Below are 25648 nucleotides of genomic sequence, written 5' to 3' on the forward strand. Positions count from 1 at the left end.
TATATATGATTTTCCTAATATAATTCTAAGCATTTTAACATGTTAATATATATCCTTGGTAACAACTATTTTTAATGGCATTGTAAAAATGGTGCTGACATAGTTCACTTATTCCTCTATATCATGGTATTCATACTATTTCAATTATTATAAATAAAGCTGTTATAAATATATTAATACATAAAATTTCATTATGGTTAGGATTATTACAAGTCATTTGACTTTTCAGAAGATAGAAAATTGAATCCTTTTTTTCCTTTTGAAAATGTGTTAAATACAGTTAGATTCTCTTCTTTCTGTATGGATAAAACTCAAGAATAGTTCAAATAATAGAATATAGAGAAGGGCTGGCAACAATCCTCCTATTCTTGGCAAAACAATCTTTACATGAGTAGAGACAGAAAAAAATTTTAACTAAAATTATACTGTACCTGTTGAAAAGCTTTTTCTGCCTGACGTTCAGCATCAATAACTTGTCTCTCAAGCTGCTGCATCTGTAAGGTGAAGGAAAATATAAAAAATACACAAATTCATATTTCCCTCTTGGAAAAATACTTTAAATTTCCCAATGTCATCAATTTTGAAAGAATTTTTAATGTGATTCATTGGAAATGACTTACATACAATTAACACATTAAAGGCTCTATGTATACTGAAAAACTGATGAAACAAGCCAGGTGTGGTGGTACACACCTGTGATCCCAGCACTTGGGAGGCTACAGCAGGAGAATCGCCATGAGTTCAAGGCCATCCTGGGCTTCATAGTAAGTTCAGAGACAGCCTGATACCCTGTCTCAAAAATCCAACAAACAAACAAACACTGATAAAACAAAAATCCCAAAGTTTTTGTACTTTTAAAATAACGTAATATTAACAAAGGAACATTCATCAAGTTTAGGAGAAAAGTAAGACTTGCAGTGTCATATTTGATGCTTTGATCAAAAAATCATGAGGAGCAGGCAGTGGTGGTGCATGGCTGTAGTCCCAGCACTCACAAGGCTCAGGCAGGAGGATCACTGAGAGTTACTGGCCAGCCTGGCTAAACAGTAAGTTCCCAGCCAGCCTGGCCTGCGTAGTGAGACCATGTCTCAAAAAACAAACAAGTTACAATGGTATTGGGGAAGTGGTGTATTTTCATAAACCCCACAGATGATATGTTTTAGTCAACACTCAGATCGATGTAAACAGTAATGGAAGAGACTCTTTAAACACACATACACAAACAGACACACATATACCAAAATAATATTATATGTAAAAATTTTAAAGGGCCCAATGCTAATTAACTTAAAGGATGTGTACCAAATATTGAATACCAAAGTCAAGAAGTAAAACTCAGTTTCCATTTCTTTTTTCTCAAGAAAGTTTGGCCAATTTTACAGCCGTCTGACTGTATCAGTGCTCATTTTCACCTTTCCAAGCTGGTAGTCTGCCACCCAGAACTCCTAGAATACCTCCAGGGCCAGCAGCCCCTGGTCAGACTGGCCGACCAGATGTCTGGCCCAGGCCCCGCCTCCTTCCAATACCACCGAGAAGGGCCTCCCGCAGCTAGATTAGCCCTGCCGGGAAGCGCTCCACATCACCCAGGCCACCGAGATCGTCCCCAGTCTTCCATAGATTGGTGCGCGGTGCTCCCACTAGAGAAATGGTTTCCGCTCCTTGGGCATCATTTCTTAAGGGTATATTGATTGGGAGCATTTTCTGGGCTTTGGTAATTATGGTTAGGCAAATCCACAGTCGACACGAAGGTCAAACTCGAGACCACAAACACCATCACCTTAGGCCACCAAACGGAAAAGAGTTCTTCAATATCTCACAAGTGACACGAACGGAACTCAGCAAAAGTATGCGTGTTTTTTGTATCATTCTCGGAGAACCCGAAGATGAGAGTTATTGGGCTATGCTAAGAGAGACTTGGCCCAAACACTGTGACCAAGCAGAGCTCTACGGTGCTAAAAGTAATCATTTGCTCAACACAGAAATGACAAGTGGAAACTTATGAGGGAAACTTACAAAGATGTCTTTGAAAGGTATGGCGACAACTTCAAGTGGTACTTTCTGGCACTTCCCACCACGTTTGCTGTCATTGAAAATTTAAAGTACCTTCTGCTGACAAAGGATGCATCACAACCTTTCTATCTGGGCCACACCATTACATCTGGAGACCTTGAATATGTGACTATGGAAGGAGGAATTGTCTTAAGTGTAGAGTCGCTGAGGAGATTTCACAGGCTTCTCAGTAAGTATGAAATGTGTGCAAATCGAAGTGTGATTTGGAATTTATCTTTTGATAAGCAGCTGGCAATCTGCCTGAAATATGCTGGCATTTTTGCAGAAAATGCAAAGGTTAATGAAGGAAGAGATGTATTTAATACAAAACCAATTTTAGATCTTATTCAAGAGGCAATGCTTAGTAACCCTCAGCAAATTGTAAAAGGCTGCTGTTCTGATATAGCTATTACTTTTAATGGACTGATACCCCAAAAGAAGGAAGTAATGATGTATGGTGTCTACCGACTCAGAGCATTTGGACATCATTTCAATGACATACTGGTTTTCTTGCCTCCAAATGGGTCAGAAAATGACTGAGGGATGCTGTTCAAGGACACCTGGAATGTGGCTAGTCCCAATTAACATGTGGTGTAAATACAAAATACACACTTTACTCAATAATACATAATTATTAGAAGCCTTCTTAGTATAAAAGCGTAAAATATATGGAGTCTGGAGTAATTTTTTATATTGACTCCACATTAAAATATTTTCTATATGTTGCATTAAATATATATACTATTAAAATCAATTTCATCTGTTTCTTTTTCATTCTATGCATGTGTCCATTAGCAAAAGTTAAATTACATAGGCAGCTCTCACACTATTTTTCTATTGGATAATAAAAATGTAGAACATCTGTTATTACCTATATAATTTAACTGTAAATATGATAGTACTTTTTAAAAGGCAGTTTATTGTGGGGATCTAGTTTCTGGAAGAAGTTTTAAATAGTTCAAGCCTGGCTTGAGCAATTTAGTGAGACCCTGTTTCCGAATTTAAATTTTTCTCTTTTGGGGGGGGGTAAAGGGACTGAGGATGTAGCTCAGAGCAAAGGCCCTGGGTTCAATCTATAGTAACAAAAGAGAGAGGAAGAGGGAAAGGGAGCAAGCAAGAGACAGAGAAAAGAAGAGAGAAACAAAGAAAGAGCAGAGAGGGAGAGGGGGGAGAATGTTAGGTATTTCCTAAGCATTCTCTGGACTTACTAATTTTTGTGAAAATATTTCAAGTGTTTAACGAGTTGCTTAAAAGCACTTTAAGTTATTGTGCAGACTGGGGACTATAGAGAAGTAACTGGACAAGCATTGCATCTCTTGGATGTCTCTAGGATATTCCTTAAACCAAAAAGCCTACTACTGTACTACCAGATGCATGCCATGGTCACATTCTTCCACTACTGGCAATATGCTGACAATTTGTCACCTTTAGGTTAACTGTTCACTACATTCTGTTTTCAGGGGAATTTTGTAATTCTGGAGCTTCAAACAACTTTTGGATATTGTTAGGGTTGCCAGGAGAAACAGAAAAATCCACAGAATTTTGCTAATGGAAAAATTTTGTTAGTGGGAAAAAAGAACAGTTTTTTTTTAAAATAACTGCAAGTATCTTGTCTGATTTCTCCTTCTGATTCTAATCATAACAAAAAGGGCAGAAGTCTGTTTGATTTACTGTTATATACCCAATACAGATCTTTATACATAGTATGTATTCTATACATCATAAATTATTAATAAATGGCAAAGCTCTGGGTCATCTGTAAAGCACCATGTATATATGGAAGGTAGTACCGTTATTTTTACCACTGTCAAGTAACTTTATTTCTAATCTTTTGGCGCTTATTTTGCACTATTTTCCCAACTACATTGTAAGTTGCTGGAAGGAATCATGCATGAGACCACATATGCACATACCAGTCACTCAATAAAATTCTAATAGCTGCCACCCATAGTGGCCTGAACCTGTAATCTCAGCTACTTAGGAAGTTGATTCCAAGTTCAAGGCCAGCCCAGGCAACTTAGTGAAACCCAGTCTCAAAATAAAATTTTGAAGAAGGGCCAGGGAATGTAGTTCAGTGGTATAGTGCATGAAGGTCCTGAGTTTTAGCCCCAGAACCATTTAAGGAAAAAAAGAAAAATTCTAAAGGCTCAGTACTAATCAGGGACCCTAGAACAAAGATCATTATTTCTAGTATTTAAAAAAGCATCTCTCACACACACACACACACACACACACACACACACACAAATATACACAGCATTTCTACAAATAGGACCTTGATAGACAAGTTTACAAATAGGATACATTTGCTCCCAGGCATGAAATTACACGTTTGTGTCTCTGAATACAAGGGTTGTTATAGCTTAGATTTCAAGTGTCCCCTCCGCCCAAACCTCAGGGCTGCTATACACATCAGTGGATCCACTGGTAAGTATATAGCTGACTTGCTTTTAGGTGGGGTCTGGTCGGAAGAGGCAGGTTACTGGGAGTATAATATTGAAGAGTGTAACTCCTTCTCTGGCTCTTTCCTTCTCTCTCTACTTCCTGACCACCGTGATGTGAGCAGCTTTCCTTGGCAGACCTTCCATCATGCCATTTTTACCTTGGAGCCACCTGACCAGAGACTGTAACTGAAGACAAAATAAACCTCTCCGCCTTTAAGTTGTGTCAGCTATAATATCTCAGTGATGAGACTGTGACTAAGACTGATTTTGGCACCAGTGAAGTTGGGTCATTGCTGTGATTAACTGACCATGTGGTTCAGAAGCCTTTGGAGGTGTTTTTCAGAAGGTTTGGAGATGCCAGTGAGAGAAGCTCTAGAATGCTGTAAACTGAGCCTCATGGGAGCTTCTGGTCAAAGCTCAGAATACCAGAATTCTCATAGAATGCAGGCAGTAAAGGCTAGGCTCAAAAGGTTTCAGTTGGAAACAGGTACCCCACTGGCAAGTGGACTCCAGGCTCTGTGTGTTGTGCTCTGGCAGAAAATTTGTCTACATGTTGCCCGTGTCCTGAGACTTTGTGGGAAACTGAGATTAAGGGTGGTACATTAATTAATCTGGCAGACAAAATTTTAAGGCAGCCTGATGTTCAGGCACTCATATAGGAAATTCTGGCTGCTTTCAGCCAGGTTTACAGTGAGAATCAGAACAAAAACCCCACTTTAAAAGTTTTCAGTTTTATAAGAAAGGAAACACCTGCAAAATTGAAGAACATAGTTGCTGAAAAGATTGACATTAAAAAGAAGCTAGAGGGCCGGGGATTTAGCTTAGTGGTTCCGCCGCCTGCCTTGCAAGAGCAAGGACCCGAGTTCGATCTCCGATAGCAAAAAAAAAAAAGAAGCTAGGTACTCTGCATTACTTAAAATACCAAAGATGCTGTGAAGACATCTCAAAAATACCCAAGACTCCACCCTTCAAGGGCTCAAGGGTGAAAAAAGCTTTCCTTAAAAAGAGTCCCAGGGCACTCTGCTCAAGAAGGGCCATCTAGGGCATTGATCTCCAGGAATTCATTTCATAGTGTTTGGCCATTTGGGCACTCAGAGGCTGATGCAGCTATGATTCAATGGGGCCTGGCTACTGCTGACAGTAGAACTTAGCAGCATCCACAAGATTCTGGTTTTATGGGCTTGTAGAATGCAAGTGTTGTGTGGTTAGGGAGGCGTCCATTCAGATTTCAGAAAGCCGCGAGGCCAAGCAGTGTGTTCCTCTGAGGGCAATGTATGAAGCGGTTAGAGTGAAGACAAAAGTACAGTAGAGACCCCAGGAAATTAGAGAAGCCAGGAACATGGAATGTCTCAAGCCACAGGGCAGTGACCAAACCCAGCCCAAGACAAGCCATCAGGGCTACAACCAGCAATGCCATCAGAGGAAGACCATGCAACCCCTTTGAAGTTCACATCTTGCCACAACTTGCCCTAGTTCTGGACACAAAACTATACAATTTCGTGTATTGCTTTGTTCTCATTTCTTTCTGTCCTCTATCTCTACCTTTTGGAATGGGGATGTTTACCCTGTACCATTGTATATCAGAAGTGTTTAGCTTTCTTTTTTGATTTTTTAAAGGGGCTTGTGGCTAAGAGTTTGTCTTCAGTCTCACAGGAGACTTTAGACTTGAACTTTTCAGCAGTGGTGAAACTGTTGAAAATCTGGTGACTCTTAGAGATAGACTAAATGCATTTTTCCTAAAGAGATGTGCATGAGTCTTTTGGGGCCAGGGTAGAACGTTATGATCTAGATCTAGTGGGTTCCCCAAAAGACTCAAGTGTTTGAAAGGTGTTGGATTATGGGGACACTATACTCATCAGTCCACTGATGAGTTCATAGCTTCGTTGCTGTTAGAAGATCAGGTCTGCTTGGTCCCACCTTGGTATGGCCTGGAAAGGTATATTTCTCTACTCCCCAGCAAACCAAACAAAATAAACTTCTCCTCCTTTAAGTTGTAGGTGTTGACTATAGTGTCTCAGTAATGAGAAAGTAACTTAGAGAGGCGTTAAATAAAAGCACTGATTCAAAAAGCCATTTTTGCTTTTTTAATAAAAAAGGCATTGTCCTCGATATAGGGAAAAGTGGAAAGAGCACTGAACTTGGAGTCAAGACCTAAATTAAAACCCAGATTTCACTACTCATTAGGAGTGTGATAATGGGTAAGTTATTTAAATTCTCTTGGTCTCCATTTGTCTGTAATATGAAATAATACTTATTTTATAGTATTTATATGAAGATTAAATAAGAAAGCATCCAGTGAGTTTAAGGACAGCAAGAACTAGATGGTGAGACTTTGTCTTAAAAAAAAATCAAATTCTTTAAGAACCAGTGGAAGAATTTAAATTTATCACCAGTGTCAAAATTACTATGGCTATTAGACATAATGATATCTAAATCTTACCAACAAAAGAATCCTTGCAAAATAGCAAGTATTTTGTTCTGGGTATTTGAGGTCAAATGGATGATGGAAATCATTTTCCTGTAAGCCCGTAAAGGTAGGTCAGGAAGAGAATATGCTGAAGGGGGAAAGACAGAAGGGAAATTATGCAGATTTATGCCTTATTTTTTAGCATTTTTAAAATTCTGGGTCTTTCAGGCTAGTTTTGCTTTTTATTAAATATGCATAGTTTCATTAACCAGTGTTTTAGTTTTACATTTAAATTACAAATAATCTTTTTTCTTTGGTAATATTTGTCTTAGATACTTTCTCATTGCTGGGACAAAATACCCAACACCCACAAGTTAAAGGAAGAAAGGTTTATTTCAGTTCACAGTTTGTACAGGTTTCAGTCCATAGTCAGCTGGCTCCAAGGCAAGGCAGCATGGCAAAGGAGAAACAGTCCATTGGAAGAGCAGGCAGGAGGCAGGGAAGCAGCAAGCCTCCCTTCCTCTTTTATCCCATCCAAGATACAACCCTTTTAGGTAGTGCCACCCAAGGTGGGCCTTTCTATTATTCACACCTAGAACAATGCTAAACCAATCAGTGTACTGATCACACACCCTTAATCCACATTCACATACTCTTGATCCAGGCACCTCCAAAAAGTCCCACCTATGAGTACATGAGGCTTTGGGGAGACATCTACACACAAGTCACAAGAATTCATTTGTTTCTTTTCTGTAACTCTCAAAGTTCAGATGTTTTGTTTACTCTATTTCAAGTTTCATCACCATGGCAATATGTATTTCCCTTAAGACACTGCAAACAAATATACCAGGAGTGTGCCCTTTAAACCATACTAGCTATTATGAGACTGCTGTGCAAGTTAATAAATCCATTTGTAAATACATTATTTACAGGGAAAAATTTCTGAGTCACAGTTCAGAAAAAGCCTGCTGAATTTATATTGTAAGCATTACTTAACACAGTGTAAAGATGAGAAGACAACAAAAACAACTTCATACTTCCTCATGTCCTCACTGTAATAAAACCCTGAACTGGGAAAACCTTACTCTCCTCTCTTTCTTCTCCTCCACATCTCATTATTGTCTCTTTGTAATATTAAGAGAGTACTTATATTATTGATCTCAATAGAAAAATGCTTTCAGATAATCACTAGCCCACATACCCATAACTCATACTCAAAGATGGGAAGGAGTTGTAAAGTGCTTTTATAATACAATAGTATTGTAAAAAGTGAGGTTTGACTCTTTTGTTTTATTTTGATATAGCATGTCCTGAAATAAATATTGATTCAATATGGCAAATAAATAAGTAATAAAAATAAAAATGGACAAAAGATTTAAATAGACTACCACAGAATAAATACAGATGGTAAGAAATACATGAGAAGTACCTGACATCATTATTTATTGGAAAAACACAGATTAGAATTACAATGAAATACCACTACACATCTACTACAATAGCTAAAACTAAAAAGACTGGAAATGCCAAATGCCAGTAAGGATGAAGAACAAATAGAATTCTCAAACACTGCTGGTAGGAATGCAAAATGATAGTCTCTTTAGAAACAGTTTAATGAGGTCTTATAAAGTTAAACATATACTTAGCATAGATCCAGAACTCCACTTCTAAGTGTTTACCTAAGAGAAATAAAGACATATATCCACACAAATCCCTAATAAGGGAATGTTTATAGCAGCTTTACTCATAATTGCCCAAGCTGGAAATAACCCAAAATGTCCATCAACTACTAAATGAACAAACAAGTTGTGGATAAATATCATACAATTAAACATTATAGAATTGCTTTGTTTTGAAGTTTAAAATGTCAACTTAAATCACAATACATTCCAGATTAAATATATGATGAAATATTAATGGCACAATGGTGGGTTAACTTTAGGAGAAAGACTTTTCTTGAGATTGAAACTGTATTTTTTCTTTTTATGAAAATGCATCTAATATTACTGATCAAAAGTCTGCTGCTGTTTTGTTGCAAAGCCATGGCAGGCCACAGGGTGTTGAGGGCTGAATTCTCCAGGATGAAAGATCTCCTTCAATTGTATTACTCATCCTACCCAAAATGTGCTTCTACCAAGCCCTATTTCAACCCATCCCCACACTACCACATGCTTTCAAAGTAGGCAGTTTTGCGGTCATATTGGAAAAAAACACTAGTTCTCTCTGTAGGACAAGATGGGACAACTTGTCTTTCTAGTTGTGGTTTTGCTCCACCACATGCACCCACCGTGATGTCTTGTCTCACCACAGGCAAAAAGCAACACAGCCAACCAATGATGCATGGGAACCTCCAGAATTCAGAGTCAAAACTAACCTCTTCTCTTTTTAACTTGATTCTTTCATTGTTATAGTGACAAAAGATGAGTAACGCAAGTAGTTGCACTTAAAAGAAAAGAAATTCAACTGGTAGCTTCCAAAACCACCAAGGTGCAAAAAAGGATGAGAGGAGGGGTGCATGAAGAAAATCTGACAAAGAGCTCATGTTCTGCCTAACATGTGGAATCTAAAAAAGATAACATGAAAAGGAGGCTATTATGAGGCAAGAGATAAGGAATAAAGGGAATAAAGGAATAAGTTATTACATCTACAAAAGTTTTATGAGTAATAAAATTAGTCAATAACTATAAATGGAATAATTCATCAAGCATCTAACATCTAATATCAATATATAAAAGGGAATATATAAACATTATATATAAAGCAAATATATAAAATATATAAAGCAAATTCTTGTTGACATAGTGTGAAAACTTAAAATAATTATTTTGTTTCAACAATGATTTCCATGGAATCATCCCATTAAGATTTCCCCCTGAAAGACTGAACGAGCAGGGTGCTGATGGCACAAGCCCATAATCCCAGCACTCTGGGAGGCTGAGCCAGGAGCACTGCAAGTTCAACCCCAGCCTGGGCAATTTAGCAACTTAGTGAGCCTTGGTCTCAAAATAAGGAGAAAAAATTTCCAATCATTACCAGAAAAAAAAAAGAATAAACAGGTTTATTTACTTTACAACTTGATTTATTTTTTATTTTTCCATACATGTATATCAAAATCATAAATACATGTCAACTAATTCAAAAGTATTTATTTATAAAATAAGTATACTTTTCTACCTAATTCTTTTAATATTTGCCTTCCTGTTCTAAATAACATGCTTCTATTCTGTTGACTTTGTTGTTGTTGTTTAGCAATTCCCTACTCACTTCCTTTTTTTTTTTGGTACTGGGGATCAAACTCGGGACCTTGCGCTTGCGAGGCAGGTGGCAGCATTACTGAGCTAAGTCCCTGGCCCTTTCACTTCCTTAATGGGAAATAAGGATATAGCTCTTTGTTCTCCTTGCCATCAACAGAGATTCATGTTATATCTCCCATCCTCTCAATATCATTATATCTCACCTGTTATTAAATCACTATTCAGGATTAGTATTAGCATGACTGTATATGATAGTTACAATATGTATGTGACTTTCATACATAGCTAAACCATGGTGCAAACTAGAGTTACTTTTTTCTTTCCTATATGATTTTTCCCCCTAGAGTTAAGGGTTTTGTTTAGCTTTTTATGAACTTACTAATAATTCAACTTCAAATTTCCACCACTGTCTAAATTATCACTCAAGATTTTTATTCACATCCGGTCTTCTACCAATTTCTTCTTCTTGAAGCTGCTCCTAGAATCTCTGACCTGTGCTAGTATGGATGGGCTCCCTCTGTCTGGCACAGCTGTCTTCTTGGGTGGACCCTGAAACTTTCTACCACAATGGATCTCCTATTTCCTTTATCCCATGTTGCCCTTGGGCTTGGTTTACTTCCTCCTTTCAATGGAGTACATCCTGCTGGAGATCGTACAGAATGGTTACATGGGACCTTGTATGTCTTAAGAATATTTTTATTTTTCTACCTTCAAATAAAATTCAAAATTGGCCTTGGAACAGAAATTTGAGTTTGATATAACTTTCCTTTGGAATTCTGAAGACCTGGTTTCATTGTCTCCTAATTTGCAATGTTGCTTTTGAGAAGTCTAAAACCATTCTAATTCCTGATCCTTCATATGTGACCTGTTTTTTTTCTCTCTGAAAGTTTTCAGATACTCACTTAATTCTCCTCCAGTTTTGGTAAGGCATGATGATGGAAAGCACAACCTAGAATAAGGCTCAGAGGTTTCTGAGGTCCTCCTCCTGAGAGCCAGATGCCCTGAGGAACCTTGTAAAGACCTAAAGGAGGAATGATGTGTCACACTGAAAATAGTGGGTTCTGATAGAAATATGTGGCCTTTTAGAATCAACTAATTTCCTGAAGTCTTCAAATTTATCCCTATATTCCAAATGTCCAGCAATGAAGCATTTCTTATAAAAAAATTGAGTTTCTTTTCTTACAAATTTAATAAATTGTTTGGAGCACACTCATCCAACAATTGTGGCATTAGGAGCATGTGATCTTATAGACAGTCTGCCACACATTCACCCTAGCAAAGCTGACATGGACCAGTACTGATTATTTATACACAGCAATCAGCCATCCTAAATACAGATGTGCCATTCCTAAATATAAACACCAAAAAAAATCATCAGACATTTGAGAAAAGCTTGTAACCTGAAAACAATAACAAACACAAAAACAGAAAAATAATTTCAAAGGAAAGAAAAATAGGGAACAGAAGAGAACTTTTTAGAAATTCTAATTAGTCTTTAGGATCAAGAAACTTTCAAATACATTACTTCACAGCCCTGTCATAAAATGAAATTTATTATTTGCTTGATAAAGATTAAGAAACAGTTCAGAATGCATATACTTTATATAAGTTTATACTCCCAGCCTATGACACAGCTGGGACTTCAACCTTCATATTCTGATTTTCTAGTGTTCTTTTCATTGAACCATAGCTGTTCTGATATTTGTAAACTATATACATAATGTATGGTAATACAGAACCATAGGAAAACCCACCCCAAATACATAAAACCCACAAAATTCTTAACTGGAGGGCACTGGACTTTATTTTGGTCCTTAGTCTGCTGTTCTTTCAGCCTAGGAATCTTTTACTGGTAACTTACAATAATATCAACACCCATAAAAGACTTAGAGTTTTCAGGGAAGCTATCGTAGAAAGAAACAGAGGTAAAGAGATATAACCAAAAGAAACTAAATCTCGAATTTAAGATTCTAACAGTTCCATCACTGGACAGGAAACAGTTAAGCACTATCTCCAGATGTTGGGTATAGTATCTACTTATACAACAATGGTTGAGGCTGGATGATGAATAGTACCTAATAGAAACTCAATAAATGTTTCGTGAACAAATGAAGTAAAAAGAAGAAAATGAATAAATGAACAACAGCTTTAGTTCTTTTCCCAAAAACAGTAATTGATAGATGGAAACCACCACTCTTCACAATCTATATTACAGATCATAAATACTGAATGTTCATATTACATTAATGTAAATATACATTATTAAGGCTATGTGATAAAACTTAGAACACTTTAAAACCAGTTCAAACGTCAGAGTAGTATGTAATTATTTCTTTTCAAAATCATTCAAACTGGAAAAAATAACGTTGCAAAGTAATCAGAAAAGCAATGCAGGTCATATTCATGTAAGTTTTTACTTTGCAATGTAGCCTATAATGTAAACCTTGGGTCAAATCTATAATCAATCCATACTAATCCAGCTTAAAAAAAGAACTTGAATGATTAACTGCCCAATATCAAGTTTTAGACAAAAATACTGTATTTTATTTATAGGCTACTTACAGAATAACAAAATGAAGTAATAAATTTGAAACTTTACTTGATTTATTTCTATAAAAGTACCCTCTGTTGCAGAGTGGAGTCTGCCTCTGAGTTGAATCATAACATTATAACATTATACTCAGAGATCATGGCATTGTTGCAAGCATAGCACACAAGTAAACTAGTTCAACGACTTGGTTAATGGAGATTGAATGCTTTAGGACCTTCATACTCACTGATGTGTTCAGCAATTCAAAACCAAGTACTGTGGTTCCTCTTTCTCACTGTTTTCTCCCCAGACCTCATGAAAGGTTTTATCACCAAACATTTTTAGAATTTTTATTATAATAAATATCTTCACCCAGTTATTCCAAAAGTGACATTTAAATTAGCTTGTAAGGTTCGTTGTTAGTATATGTAAAATTTCCACTACATATTGTGCAACCTTAGGTGAACCACCAGAGTAACTGAGGGGCGATGTAACTGAAATAGGTTCATTGTGGTATTGTGCTGGACTACTGTGCAAAAGCATACACTCCGCGGTTCCAGTGCACGCACTCCTTATTTCTCAAATCATTCCTAGACTGCTTCGGGGAATCATATTCATGAAAGGAAGGCCAAGTGGCAGGAGATCCCGGATGGCCATGCTCCTTCTAGTAATGGCAGCATTAGGTTATGTGGGCCATACTGATGCCAAAGCATAAATTCTTCATATTTTTCTCCTTTTCCTTTTCACTGAAAATCTAACTCAAAAGAAATAACATTTCACTTTGACTTAAAAGGAAGCTTTCATGTTTCCCTCCCTGACTCAGAAAACTAAGTAGTAATATTGTAAAGTAGGAAAACTACTTAAATCTCAGCTTCCCTGAAGAGTTTATATTTGGCATACTAAGGATATTTCCAACACCATTCCTTAAATTCCTCTAAAGACCTCTCCCACTTACAGCAGCACTTGCCTAAGGCTTCAATAAGGCCTTTTTCTTCATAAGCTTCAGTATTCTAAGTTACTTGGAAATTGTGATGGAAAAAAAAGTGGGTGCAAAAATGGTTTGTCTTTAAAATCTCATGTATTCTACTCCATCTTCAAGACATACAACATATACATTATTAAAATCCATTTATAATTATACAAATACTCTGAGATATTCATACAATTTTTCCTTCCATATGTTTCTGTAATCTTTTTTTTTTTTTTTTGAGACAAGGTCTTGCTATTTAGTGCAGGCTGGCCTTGAACTCACTATGTAGCCCAGGCTGCCTTGATCTTGATGCGATTCTCCTGCCTCAGCCTCCTGAGGCTGGGATTGTTGGCATGAGCCACCACAGATGGATTTGTAATCACATTAATATCATCTTCTCATACACTTAACTAGAAAGATATAAGAAGGTCTAGAAATGTAGCTCTGGGTAGAGCACTTGCCTGGCATGTATAAGGCCCTGAGTTTGATCTGTACCACTGAAGAAAAAGAAAAGAAAGAGGGCCAGGGATTTAGCTCAGTGGTACCATGCCTGCCTTGTAAGCTCAAGGTCCTGAATTTGATCTTCAGTACCAAAAAAAAAAAAAAAGAAAGAAGAAAGTAGTAATGAGTCAAAGCTATGTGCCTGTACTCTATTAGTTGAACCATGAATCTGAAAGAACTAAGACTTAATGGCAGTTCTACTATTTGTTAACTGTGTAATAATTTAATATTGGACATTCAAATCAATTACCCTCCACCTTAATGTTAATTTTAAATTGGAGATGATAGTAACTACCTCACACACATAATAGCTGTAGAAAAACTTAGGAACCATATTTGGCACTTAGAGTTAGTTGCCTATAGCCAGTGGCAATAAAACAGAACTGGGAACCAGAACTGTTGCAGGGAAGAGAAGTTGGCAAAAATCCCTGGCAAAGAGCTAAAGAATTAAATTAGTATTCTCTCGAGAATCTTCAGCCTTGGGGCTACATCCATGTCAGGGAAGACACTGAGAGGTATTTAAGAGAAGCCCTGGAGCATACTGGTCCTAATACAAAACTAAAGGTTGCAGATGAGATCAGATTTGTCTCAGGAATGTAACACTTGACTCAAATTGGCTCTTAGAAACACTGACAGAATCGATGAATGGGTAGATGTATCAGAGAAAGCAAGGAGGGTGGTAATGAAATAAGGTTATAGAGGCTATATAAGGTAATACCTAATCACTTACGTGTTAGAGATGGAATGCCTAGGTTCAAATTTTGACTCTACCACTTTTTAGTTTGAACTCAGGCAACTGAAATAACTTCTCTGTGTCTAAATTTCATCCTGTGTAAATATGGGTAATATTACCTTATAAGATTGTTGGAAGAGCTGGGCGTGGTGGTGCCACCTGTAATCTCAGTACTCAGGAGACTGAGGCAAGAGGATTGCTGCACGTTCAAGGCCAGCCTGGGCTACATAGTGAGTTCAAGGCCAACCTAAACTACATAGCAAGACCCTGTCTCAAAAAGAAACAAACAAACATTGTTGGAAGACATAAAAAGTTAATATACACATATATATATATACACACACATAAATATATATGTATATGTATATATCATATATATCTCACGAGTGATTTCTTGGCACATAATTAGCATCACTTTCCTAATCTATAAAATGGAGTCAACAAAACTTATTATTTCACAAGTTGTTAAGCATATTAAATAAATGATACCTATAAAGTGCTTAACACATAATAAATTAATAAATATTAAATATTTTTATTATAGATAGGTGGCTACCGAAAAGAATTTTTAAACCTGAGAGAAATATTTTATAGTGAAATATAACAGAAAATATTGTGAAAATCCTTACTCCTATTTTGGAGTTGAACATATTTACTAGGAAACTATGAGTAACTTGGCATACTTATCCACCTTCCAATGTGTAAAATGCATCTGAATAATTCTATCTCTTACAACTGTCAAAGGATTTAAGTCACAGATACAATTACAGACAAAAAAAAGAGAAAAAAGAAACCACAACTAAAAGAGCAATATTCCTCTTGATACCATTTCTAAAGAAAATATTAAATCAAGTACCACATAGATTTGAAAATTTTAAAAAGCTACTTAACAATTTTACTTAAAAGAAAACAAGCCTTTTATAATTTTTAAAAATGGACGCTCATAAAGAAACTTGCTGCAGTGTGCTTTCTAAAGACCAGCATAAATGTGGCGGTAAGATTTAAAGTTCAACAAATTGGAACCCAAATCAATATCACTTCTATTTAATCCATAAGAAAACTAAGAGTGTACAGAGGTCAAGGAAACCAAGAAAATTCTGAGAAGGCTGAACTCAATAGTGTCAACCAGTGAGAGGCTAAGACAGTAACTGGAAAGTGTCCAGGAGGATCAGCAACAAGGGCAGACTTGGTGGGTCTATGCACAATCACTATATGATGAGTTTGAGGTTGCAGAAAATACTAGATAGATCACAGTACAACATAGAAATGATTTTTTTAAGAAAAGCGCAAAAGACAAAGATGAGTCCTAATTGTGAGTTAGAATAAGTTTCCCCTACTTGAAGATATTCAAAGTGAGAATTTTTTTTCAAGCTATAATTTTTATTATAATATCAATAAATATAGTACAGTACATGGAAGGTTTATTCTGCAAGGCCATTACTGGGTCATCCTTGACCCAGAAAGAACAGGATAACCTAAGTCTTTCCATATAAAAGGTGTTAAAGTACAAACATTTACAATGATGAATATGAAGACTTAAATGGAATGATGTTTTCATTGGCTTTTATTAGAATACTTCTAAGAGATACTTGGCTAACAACAAAAGGAAGACTTAAGATCTTTTTGGAGATGTGATATGCATACCAGTCTCCATTCCAGAAGGATTACACAGACTAGAGTTTAAGAAACCACCTGCAAATCCTCCTGATCAGTTCAGAATGACCATAAATACCATTCACCCACCTATCTAGACAGTACTGTCTAGAAAAATAATGTGAGCCCCATGTGCCACTTAAAATTTTCTAGTATACACATTAAGAACTAAAAAGAAATAGATAAAATTAATCTGAATCTTGTCCACCTAACCCAGCACCCAAAGTATGTATTATCAGCACAATCAATATAGAAATTTATTTTTGAAATGTTTTCCTTCTTTCATACTAAATCTTTGAAATCTGATGTGTCTTTTATATTTGCCACACATTTCAATTTGAAGTTAGTTGTCAACAGCCATATGTAGCTAGTGGCTACTGTTTCAGACAGCACAGATCTAGAATCCAAGTTTCCTGGAATCAGAAATATGGGTTATCTTATTCACAAATGTAACAATGGTATTAAAAACAGTATGTGGCACATACTTAGCTCTCAACAAATATTTGTTGAATGAATGAATGAACAAACAAAACTATTGGTTTTATACAAATATTTGCAAAATCAAAACTCCTGCTACGTAAAATTCTAAATACATTATTAAAACTATTAAGAGAAGCATACAAGGGCCGGGGATTTAGCTCAGTGGTTCTGGCACCTGCCTCGCAAGCGGAAGGACCAAGTTCGATCCCCAGTACCAAAAAATAAACAAAAATTTAAAAAAGAGAGAAGCATACAATTATAGTAAACACAATTGTAGCCTAGCTGATAGTTTAATGACATATAGTTAATCAATACGCATTCATAAGTTGTGCATAATTTCAGATACATTATAAATACATTTTACCATCAAGGGAATTTTCTTCCATAATCATTTTTAAATGATATTAAACATTTAGTAGATAAAAATGCTATTAAATTCTTTAAAATAAAATGAAAAAAACCTTTTCTCTCTGTAACAAATGAACTCCACATTCACCAAATACACACAATTTTCACATATCATACTAGCATTTGCAAATAAATGTTTTTCACCCTACTGTTTAATCCACCCTAACACTGGTGAAAGAATGTACCAAATATAACTTCAAATACTTGGCAAAAAGTTGAATTATACAATTATTTAATTTTCTGGTGGTACTGAACCCAGGGTATTTGCACTGAGCTCCACACACAAGTGCATAAATTTTTAAAATTTTTGAGACAGGGTCTCGGGCTGGGCTCAAAGTTGCAATCCTCCTGCCTCTGCCTCTTGGAGTGCTGAAATTATAGGCATATGCCACTACACCTGGCAAATTACAGTACTGTTTTAAAGATGCTTGAACCCCCCAAACACTGAGGTTTTTTAAATATACATGACTCAGACCCCAAGTAGCTGATACTTAATAGCAAAGGACAGGGATAAAAGCTTACCTTCTCTGCTAAGAGCTCTCTTATCTTGCTCGCTTGAACTCTAAATTTCATGAGCTGAGATTCCAGAGCTACACATCGTTCCTTCCAATCTACCAGTCCTTCTGGCTCTGAAAGCTCGGCCATGTTTATTCTAAAAAGAAAGCATTCAACAGCACACCACATTAGCATTCAAGAAGTCCATTAATTTGCCCAATGCATACACTATAGTCATCATCCAATGACATTGAGAAACAAGTTTTAAATTCTAAGACAAATTCCAGCCCTTGTTATAGTTTAAGAGCCTATCGGGAGACAGGAGACCAGAGTGAAAGTCCTTCTGCGCTATTACTTAAACTTTCTAGGTCTTAGTTTACCCAATCCAGAAAAAGAGGGATGCTGAGCATCACAAACCATTCTTCCTCATAGGTATGCTATGAGAACAAATGAAATATTGCTGTTTCTAACAAAACTTAGACAATACAATAGCACAGTACAAAATACAATTATTATTTTAACACTGCTCAACAGTAAGATTTTTTAAATCTATCAACTCATAATTTTACCATACATTTAACTTACAGAAGGCTCACAGCTTGGTTCAAAGAACAGCATGATAAACTAAAGAAATATAAGAGTGCTACAACTGTGGTTTAGATTTGTACTATAATTTAGTAGTAATTTTTATTTAGCTCAGGCTCAGGCTAAGTCTTTCAAGCTAGAAATTCATTGGTGAATTAACTAGGTAAGTTATTATGATCCTGACAGGTTTGCATAACTTTTATTGGTATAAGAGAAAACATATAAATATGAAATTTGGAATTGTCTACTTAAGTAAATCTGGAGTCAGTATTTTCCATGATACTAATTTTCCTTTTGAAGGAGGTTAATCTCATGGAGAAGTACTGTAAGGAAAAAGACAGACCAGGGAATTGGTTTTGAAATTTTAAAATGTTCTTTGATTTTGGAAGCATGATTGTTTCTGGCTCTGTGATTCATGAAAGAAGTTTTAAATGTTTGTTAATGTCTAATTGGCTAATTTAATACATAGCCTAGTAATGTATTTCTTTCTCTTTTTTGCTCTTCACAATTACAAAAAAAATTTTAGCATATGGTTGCAAAACATAAATCACCCCGTGGAACTGTAACATACTGTACACACATTGCATCTTGAACCTTTTTACTTCTCCTTCCCCTCTTCTCCCTTCCATTTCCCCTTTCTGAATTGCCCTTGCTATGAACTGATAGAATGGATCTTCTGCATGAGCCAAGTCCCAGTCACAGAGAACTTGTGACAGTAAAATTCTCAGAACTGTGGATAGTACTGCAGTTGAAGTGTACTATTCTATTATTTTGTTTTATAAAAACATAGCTAAGTATACTTTCCCAGTATTTAGTGTAACTACCCAACTCCCTAAACCTATACCAATTTTTAAAAACCACATACTGCTAAAAACTCAGTAAAAAGATTATTTTTCTAGCATAACCATTATTGTGCTTATGTCAGTTTTCACATTAATACGGAACTGACATAGTCTCACAATAATTTAGAAATAAATAAATAAGCTGAATTGTCCCACAAAGGCTACAATTTTTATTAAGAGTACCCCAACCATATTAAAGCTTCCAGATGTCCACAACTTCTAGCCATAGTTTGAGGGAAACTTAAAATTGTAGGACTTAAATTCACTCTGTCCTTGTTTCTTTGTTTTTACAAAATCTTTACCCTACTGTTCTCTGAGTATTTTCTTTCTGTTCCTGGTTATTAGCCTTTCTTATGGCCCCTTTCATTTCCCATATTAGCATTTACTATTAATTATTCACATCAGCATTTACTATCAATAATTTAAGAATAGATAAAGCAGTTTGTCAATATAAACTTTTTCACCATTCTACTGCTACTTCATTTCTCTCATTATTTGCTTTAGAGAAAAGGAAAAATATGGATGAAATATTAAAAAATAAAAATCCATCATCAAACAGATATCCTTAATTATTAGTCGTTCATATAACTGCACAGAAGTGTAAGGACACGCGTGAATCCTCAGCAACAAGAAGTCTATTTCATGTTGATTAAATTTTAAATAGCTCATTTATATTCTAGTGTAAAATGTCTAAGGGGTTTTTTTTTTCCTTCATTTTGTTTGCAGTGCTGGGGACCAAATCCAAGACCTGGCACATGCTAAACAAGTGCTCTACCTCTCAGCTACAGTTTTTAAAATAATATAAAGAGTACATATTTTTCAACAAATGAAAATAAATTCTGGTAATGCACCATATTAATAGAAAAAACAAAAGCCACTGATCATTTCAACCACACACACACACAAATTTGACAAAACCCTATACTCCTACATAATAAGAACAACTGGACATATTAGTAATGTCAAGGAATTTTCTCAACCCCATAAAGGCCATCTACAAAATGCCCAACAGGTAACATCATAATTACTGGTAAATGACTGACACTTTTCCACTAAAAAAGCATCCAGATTGGATAGGAAGTAAAAACTATTTCTATTTGCAGATGAAATGATCATGTATATAGAAAATTCTAAGGAAACCACAAAAGGACATCAGATCTATTGAGTTTAGCAAGCTTTTGGGAAACCAGATCAATATACAAAAATCGATTGTTCTATATACTAACAAGGAAAGCCCCAAAACTAAAATAGTCCATTTACAATAGCATCAACATGAATAAAACATTTAGGAATAAATTTAACAAAACAAGTGCAAAACTTGTACCCTGAAAACTCCTAAACTGAATTGAAAGACATTAAAGATCTAAATAAATGGAAGAAATTGCATACATATGGATTGGAAGACGATATTTGCAAATGGATAAACATACTCAACTCAATCACTACAAATATTCTCACAGAATTTTCTGCAGAAATTGACAAGTTCACCCTACAATTCACCTGCAAATTCAAGGGACCCAGAATCGCCAAAACAATCCTGAAAAGTTTGAGGACTCACATGTTCAAATTTTTAAACTTACTACAAGGCTACAGTACTCAAACATAAGGATATTTGCATAAGAACAGGCACATAGATTAACAGAGGAAAGTTGAGTCTAGAAATAAAACCTCATATTTTCAGCCGATTGATTTTTGGCAAGGATACCAAGACAACTAATGGGGGAAAGAACTGTATTTTCAACAAATGATGCAGGGACAACTGGATACCCAATTGCAAGTGAAAGTATTTTGGACCCTACCTCATACCATATCCACAAATTAACACACAATGGAACACAGATCTACCGGTAAGTGCAAGGGTCAAATCTCTAAAATTCTTAAAACAGGTATGAATCTTATGACTTGGAATTAGGCAAGTTTCTTAGATATGACAGAAAGCCCAAGTAATCAATGAAGAAATAGATAAATTAGACCTCATCAAATTTAAGAATTTTGAGCCTCAAAAGACACTATCAAGCCAGGTGTTGGGGCACATGCCAAGTAATTCCAGAACTCGGGAGGCAGAGGCAGGACAATAGCCACGAGTTTGAGGCCAGCCTGGGCTACCTAGTGAGTTGAAGGCCAGCTTGAACTACATAGTGAGATGCTGTCAAAAAATTTTTTAAAGACACTATCAAGAAAGTGTAAAAATAACCTAAAAAATGTAGGGAAATATTTACAAATCATATACCTGATAAGGGACTTGTGTCCAGCATATGTAAAGAACTCATAAAATTCAATCAATAAAAAAGGCAATCCAATTAATAAGTGGGCAAGTAGACACCTCTCCAAAGAAGACAAATAACCAATAATCACATAAAAAACGTTCAACATCATTATCTATACAGGAAAGTGAAACATCAAAATCATAATGACATTCTACCCTCATATCAAAGAGGATGAATATAATAAAATGAAAAAGAATAAATACTAACAAGTGTTGGTAAGAATGAGGATAAATTGGAACTCTGATACATTGCTGGTGGCATTGTAAAAATGTTGGAGCTGCTATATGATCAGTTTAACAGTTCCTCAAAAGTTTAAACGCAAAGTTACTGTAGGCCCCAGAAAATCCAATGCTAAGTATACATCCAAGGGAATTGAATACATGGGCCACACCAAAACTTGTATATACATGTTCATAGCACCATTATCCACAATACTCAAAAAGAGGACATAATTCAAGTGTCTACCACCAAATGAGTGGGTAAACAATGGGTAACAATATGATATATCCATATAACAGAACATTATTCAGCCATAAAAAATAAAGTACTACTACATGCTACAATAATACATGAACCTTGAAAACATTATTCCAAGCCAAAGAAGCAAGATATAAAAGGGCACATAACATATGATTCCCCTTATATAGAATGTCCAGAATACACAAATCCAAAAAGATAGAAAACAGGTAAGTTGTTTCCAGGGGCTTTGCGCAGAGAGCAAAGTGAGGAATAATGGCACATGTTTGTAATCCCACCACTCTGGGAGGCTGAGGCAGGAGGATTACAAGTTTGAGCCCAGCTCGGGCAATTTAGCAAGACCTTGTGTCACAATTTTTTAAAAAAAAATTTTAAGGGCAAAAAGGGCTGGGGATATAGCTCGGTGCAACAGCTCTAGATTCTATCCCCACTATTACAAAAAAAGGGGAAGGCAGAAAGGCAATGGGGACTGACTATATCAATGGACATGTGGTTTCTTTAAGGGATGATGAAAATATTCTGGAATTAGATAGTGGTGATGGTTGAGGATATGCTACAAATTATTGAATCATACACTTTAAGAGTAACTGCAAATATACTAAAAATCATGGAACTACACACATTAAAAGGGTAAATTTTAAGGTTTGTGAATTATATCCCAATAAAAACAGCATATTTTTGCAAATGAATAAAGAAAAAGTAGCAGTTTAAATGGATATATACTAATATACTAGAACTACATTTACAGATTTAATATGATCATTATGAGTGGTTATCTCTGCCAAAAATTTCACCATTAACTTAGATAATATGACCAAATAACCTCAAATATGAGAAATATAATACATATTATCTTACCTAGAGGTACTTTGCTATGAAAATGACACAATAAATTCAAAGTTAGACACACCTATTTATTTCTTTAGTTATGATAATTGTGTATTTTATAATGAACTAGTAAAGCCTTAAGAATGTTATGAAATCAATATTTAACATCTGCCATCTATATTAATCAGGTCATAATAAAAAAAATTCACAACTGCAGATTAGTTGGATGATGATCCCCACTGAGGTTTACATTTCTGATTTCCTTGTTTCATTCTATAATTTCAGCTAGTTAACAAGTTTAAAGTAACTGTGTTAGTGCACCATCTTGAGTAGTTAGAATTTTAACTTTCCACAGTACTTTTTCATTTCCCCTGACATTATAGTACTCTACAACTTTGGGAACTATAATCAACTTCTAAATAAATATACCTAGATTTTTGAATTTGACAGTGATCTACCTTCTCTGTAGGGAACAGAAAAGTCTTGGCTTTTAAATACCTCGAATAACTTTTGGAAATATTTACTGACACAAAATAAACTGTTTACAATTACGGAGTGAATGCTCTTTTCTCTCAATCTCTGACTTCCTGTTTCTCTTCCAAATCCCAAAAAGGAAAGAAAAAGTAGTGAAAGAATTCATCTACTTAGGTCTACCCAGTAGAACTTCAGGGTTAGTCTCTCATATTCTTAAGTTCTCTCCTCTTAAAGGACAAATTAATTGGATCACCAGATAACTGTATTTTCACCCCTAAGGAACAAAGTTTTTCTTAACCAGATCAAGACGTGCCTTGTTTAAGGACTCTCACCACCACTACCTAACCCCACTTTGGCCACACCTGTCCCCGGGAGGCAGTGCCCTGAACAGCCTGCTACTCGGTGCACACTCCGTGCAGCCCAAGCTTGCAAACACTGCAATTTTCACAAAGAAAGCAGAGTGATCTGCAGGTAGCTCAGCAGTAGCGCGTCTGCAGAGCAAACGGTTCCACTTCTCTCCCCACAGCGCCCAGTGCACGGCTAAAACGGTCTTCTGAGGAGCGGTCTGCTAACTTCAGGCACCGGGTAGCTCTGGGTAGGTCACCTTAGGGCACTCTGACGTTCCGGCAACTAGAGGTGTAGAAAGGGGCTCTGTAAACTTTTGAGAAGTTGCGCCTCGGAGATCACAGTGGGGCTTCCCAGAAGCCGGGGCCGCGTCGCAGCATCCCCGACCGCGAGGGGCCTCGGGACCTCGAGGACCTGGAGACCGGGGATGGAGACCCGGGCTGCCCGCTGGCCCCCCAGCACCTCGCGCTCCCAGAAACCGGGGCCCCGGTCCTCACACGGAACGTCACAGGAGCCCAGGGGACGTAGGGCCGCCGGCCTACCCACCCACCCACCCTGCCGCGACCCCCAGGCGCCGGCGGACGCGAGACTGCGGCGGGGGGCTCGGGGCGGTCCTGGCCGCGCGCTCCATCTCAGGTCCCCGCTGCGCCCCAGTCCTCGGCCCGTCGAGACCCCGCGCGGTGCGCTCTCGAGGGCCGGGGCTCCACGGGCGGTGGAGGTGCAAGGTCGCCCTTCGGCTGCGGGCGCTTCCCACCTGCCTACCTCAGCAGCGAGTCCCGTTGCCCCGCGGCGCCTGGCCGGGGCTCCCTGCGCTCCGGGTTCTCACTCGGACCCCGAGCGGGTGGAGGCAGGGCCGCCCCTTCCCGGGACTGGCAGCAGGCACAGCCAATCAGAGGTCGGCGCCGACCACCTGGCGTCACTGGAGGGTGCCACTATAACCTTGGCTCCTCCCAAGCCCCCACCCCAGAGGGAGTTCAGTCGCGAGGGATCTCCCCCTTGCCTTCCCACGGCTGGACTTCACAGCCTGTTGCGGACATCCGTCACCCCTTTTCCATTCCGTCTTCCTAGACTGGACTGTCGTACTGCCCTCTTGCTTAGCTTCCCTGCCTCCCTCTTGCCAATCCATCCTCCTGTCGGGTTAATTGTCCCCAAGAATGGTTTTGATGTACACTTTGCCAGAGATCTTCATTGGCTGCTTTTTGCTTAAATTACCAAAAGCAGAGTCCCTAGAATAGTGTTCAAGGCCTCCATCCCACCTGTTCAGATTGATTCTTCACAACTGCCTCTCACACACCTGAGCCTAGGGCTGTATACCTACCCACTCCAAGGAAGCCCATTGGGAGAGTTCACCTGCTATCCCTACCTAGGTAGCCTCTAAGACACAGCTCAAAATAATATTTCGTAACCGTAACTGTGGCCCCACTTAGCAGAAATCTCCTTTTTGCTCTTTTTTCCCTCTTGGCACTTACTCATTGGACTTTAGGTACCACACCAGAGCTCTCCATTAGACTAGCGTCTGAAAGCAAAGCATATTGCATAAGTAGACGAATGATCATTTAAATCTAGCTAGATTTTCCATCCCAAGCTGGAGCCTAGAGGGGCCAGTCTCTGGGAAAGAAGAGGAGAGGGGAAGGGAGGGGAGGGAGAGAGAAGAGGGACAGATTCTGAGTGTTACCTCTAGTCCTTCCTCAGGTCACAAAACTAGGTCAGACAAAGTGCTCGCTTTGATTCACAGTTGACCAATAGAGGGTATCAGAAGACTTTTTCCATTGCTATCTTTTTTAAAAGCTTATCTTATAGAGAAAAAAACCACAAAAGACAAGAGATTTACAAAGTTCCTTAGAAGGAAGGCAGTAAGTGAAACCGAGTAAAAGCCTAGCAAGCAAGCATCAGGCTTCCATATTTC

The 25648-nt window shown here is 37.3% G+C and overlaps 2 protein-coding genes across 9 annotated transcripts in view; one reads left to right on the forward strand and one right to left on the reverse strand.

Annotated features, from left to right (window-relative positions):
- Positions 1 to 24627, reverse strand: part of Plekhh2 (pleckstrin homology, MyTH4 and FERM domain containing H2) — a 117996-nt gene extending 93369 nt beyond the window's left edge. For 4 of the 8 annotated variants that reach the window (XR_204982.4, XM_021253804.2, XM_004839363.4 and 1 more), the window contains exons 1-3: positions 24505 to 24627; positions 17952 to 18081; positions 432 to 494 (exon numbers count right to left, since the gene is read on the reverse strand). Coding sequence is in view for 7 of the 8 variants with exons in the window: in XM_021253804.2 (XP_021109463.1) it covers positions 432 to 494; positions 17952 to 18074 (186 nt within the window). In the remaining variant the exon portion in view is untranslated. Of the gene's footprint in view, positions 1 to 431; positions 495 to 693; positions 794 to 17951; positions 18082 to 23759; positions 23969 to 24001; positions 24023 to 24504 lie in introns of those variants that run through there. The other 4 variants (XM_004839361.4, XM_087216432.1, XM_004839364.4 and 1 more) reach the window with 4 other exon arrangements.
- C1galt1c1l (C1GALT1 specific chaperone 1 like) lies at positions 1426 to 2701 on the forward strand. The gene is given in 2 exon segments (XM_013070205.3): positions 1426 to 1973; positions 1976 to 2701. Coding segments are annotated over 2 exon segments (942 nt in total). The 5' UTR covers positions 1426 to 1645; the 3' UTR covers positions 2590 to 2701.
- Positions 24628 to 25648: the final 1021 nt, after the last annotated feature.

Source organism: Heterocephalus glaber, unplaced genomic scaffold, assembly GCF_053883595.1.
Source record: "Heterocephalus glaber isolate CG9 unplaced genomic scaffold, H.glaber_assembly_v1.0 deba00001457, whole genome shotgun sequence".
In the NCBI taxonomy this organism is placed as follows: Eukaryota; Metazoa; Chordata; class Mammalia; order Rodentia; family Bathyergidae; genus Heterocephalus; species Heterocephalus glaber.